The sequence below is a fragment of the Ceratina calcarata genome, unplaced genomic scaffold (genome assembly GCF_001652005.2).
Source record: "Ceratina calcarata isolate Rehan_Ccalc_2016 unplaced genomic scaffold, ASM165200v1 scaffold3360, whole genome shotgun sequence".
In the NCBI taxonomy this organism is placed as follows: Eukaryota; Metazoa; Arthropoda; class Insecta; order Hymenoptera; family Apidae; genus Ceratina; species Ceratina calcarata.
In genome coordinates this window covers 1-1354 of record NW_017156388.1, presented here as the reverse complement: position 1 = coordinate 1354, position 1354 = coordinate 1, and the positions used below count along the sequence as shown (strand labels likewise).

At 34.5% G+C, this 1354-nt stretch overlaps 1 protein-coding gene across 1 annotated transcript in view; it reads left to right on the top strand.

Moving 5' to 3' along the window:
• Positions 1 to 1003, top strand: part of LOC108624965 (RCC1 and BTB domain-containing protein 1-like) — a 3225-nt gene extending 2222 nt beyond the window's left edge. Inside the window, exons 3-7 of the mRNA XM_018024615.1 lie at positions 22 to 234; positions 311 to 435; positions 497 to 597; positions 666 to 796; positions 860 to 1003. Of these exons, the coding sequence (XP_017880104.1) occupies positions 22 to 234; positions 311 to 435; positions 497 to 597; positions 666 to 796; positions 860 to 1003 (714 nt within the window). The remainder of the gene's footprint in view (positions 1 to 21; positions 235 to 310; positions 436 to 496; positions 598 to 665; positions 797 to 859) is intronic.
• Positions 1004 to 1354: the final 351 nt, after the last annotated feature.

Genomic DNA, 1354 nt, shown 5'->3' with positions numbered 1-1354 from the left:
ATAGCCACATGTTGGTGTCAGAACATGAGTGTAGCGATGAGTGACACTAATCGAATATTTATATGGGGCTATTGTGTGGATAAGGATATTAATGTCCCAACCCTTACTTCTTTAAGATGTTTACAAGATTCTTTCGCATTTTACAGCAGTGAAATATACTGTCATTTGTTAATTGTCAATGATGAAAAAGAAACGAATGTAATGGATAGCATGGAAGAAGCTTTCGATGATGCAGTACGTAATTATTGGAAGATATTAAGATTATTAAGCATTTACTGTTTTTTGCATGATCCTGCTATACAATTTGCAGAGTACCAGCGATTTAATTATTCAAGTACATGGGAAACCAATTCACGTACACAAAGTGGTACTGAAAATACGGTCTCATTATTTTAGGACCATGTTTCAAGAGCACTGGACGGAAAACAGTCAAAGGTAAGTTTTCTCGAAACGACCATATGGTATAATAAATACAATTTTGACGTTTTTTTCCCAGTGTTATAAAGCACGAACAATATTCCTACGACGTGTACAAAAGTTTTTTAAAATATTTGTACACTAACGAAGTCGCGGACCTACCTCAAGAAGATGCATTAGGTATAACATGCCTAATTCTTACGGACATTGGTCAATATGTTTCGTGAATACTATTCTTTTCTTGACAGAACTTTCAATCCTAGCTGAGGCCTATTCCGAGGATCTATTAAAAAGACGATGTCTGCAGATGATAAGAAATAAGATTACAGTAGAAAATGTACTATTGTTTTATGATGCAAGTATGAAACACAATTTCAAGGTAAATATGCAACGAGTACTTGCTGTACGTCCTTCACATGTATTGCCCACTTATTTTCTCTAGGAGTTAGAAGAGTACTGCTTTAAATTTGCAACATACCATTTAACCGATGTGGCACAAACAGCAAGTTTTGCCGAACTAAATGAAAGCTGTATAAAAACTTTCATCACTGAAGCTGCCAAAGCGGGCATTTTTAATGTAGAATGATTACGTAGGTTTCATGTAAGATTATTAAAACGTTCGTTAAAATATTTGCTTCAGCTTCTCTAGCTAAACTATTTCTCAAATAATATGCGATTGGGGTCTTGAAATACCCATTGAAACATACAAGCATTATTACTAATGCATAAGTTGCTTTGTCAGATTTTTCGTTGTTCAATCCTAAGTCTACATATCCATGATACCGCTTTCCGTCCCATTCGATATCTTTTTTCAATGACATTTCATCCACTTGGATTCTAAATTGTAATTTTATATCCTTAGCAGCATTTTCTTGAATCATGCTTCTTAAATTATTTATAACTGGTAGACTTACGCCAGGACTGAGATCGATTTTGG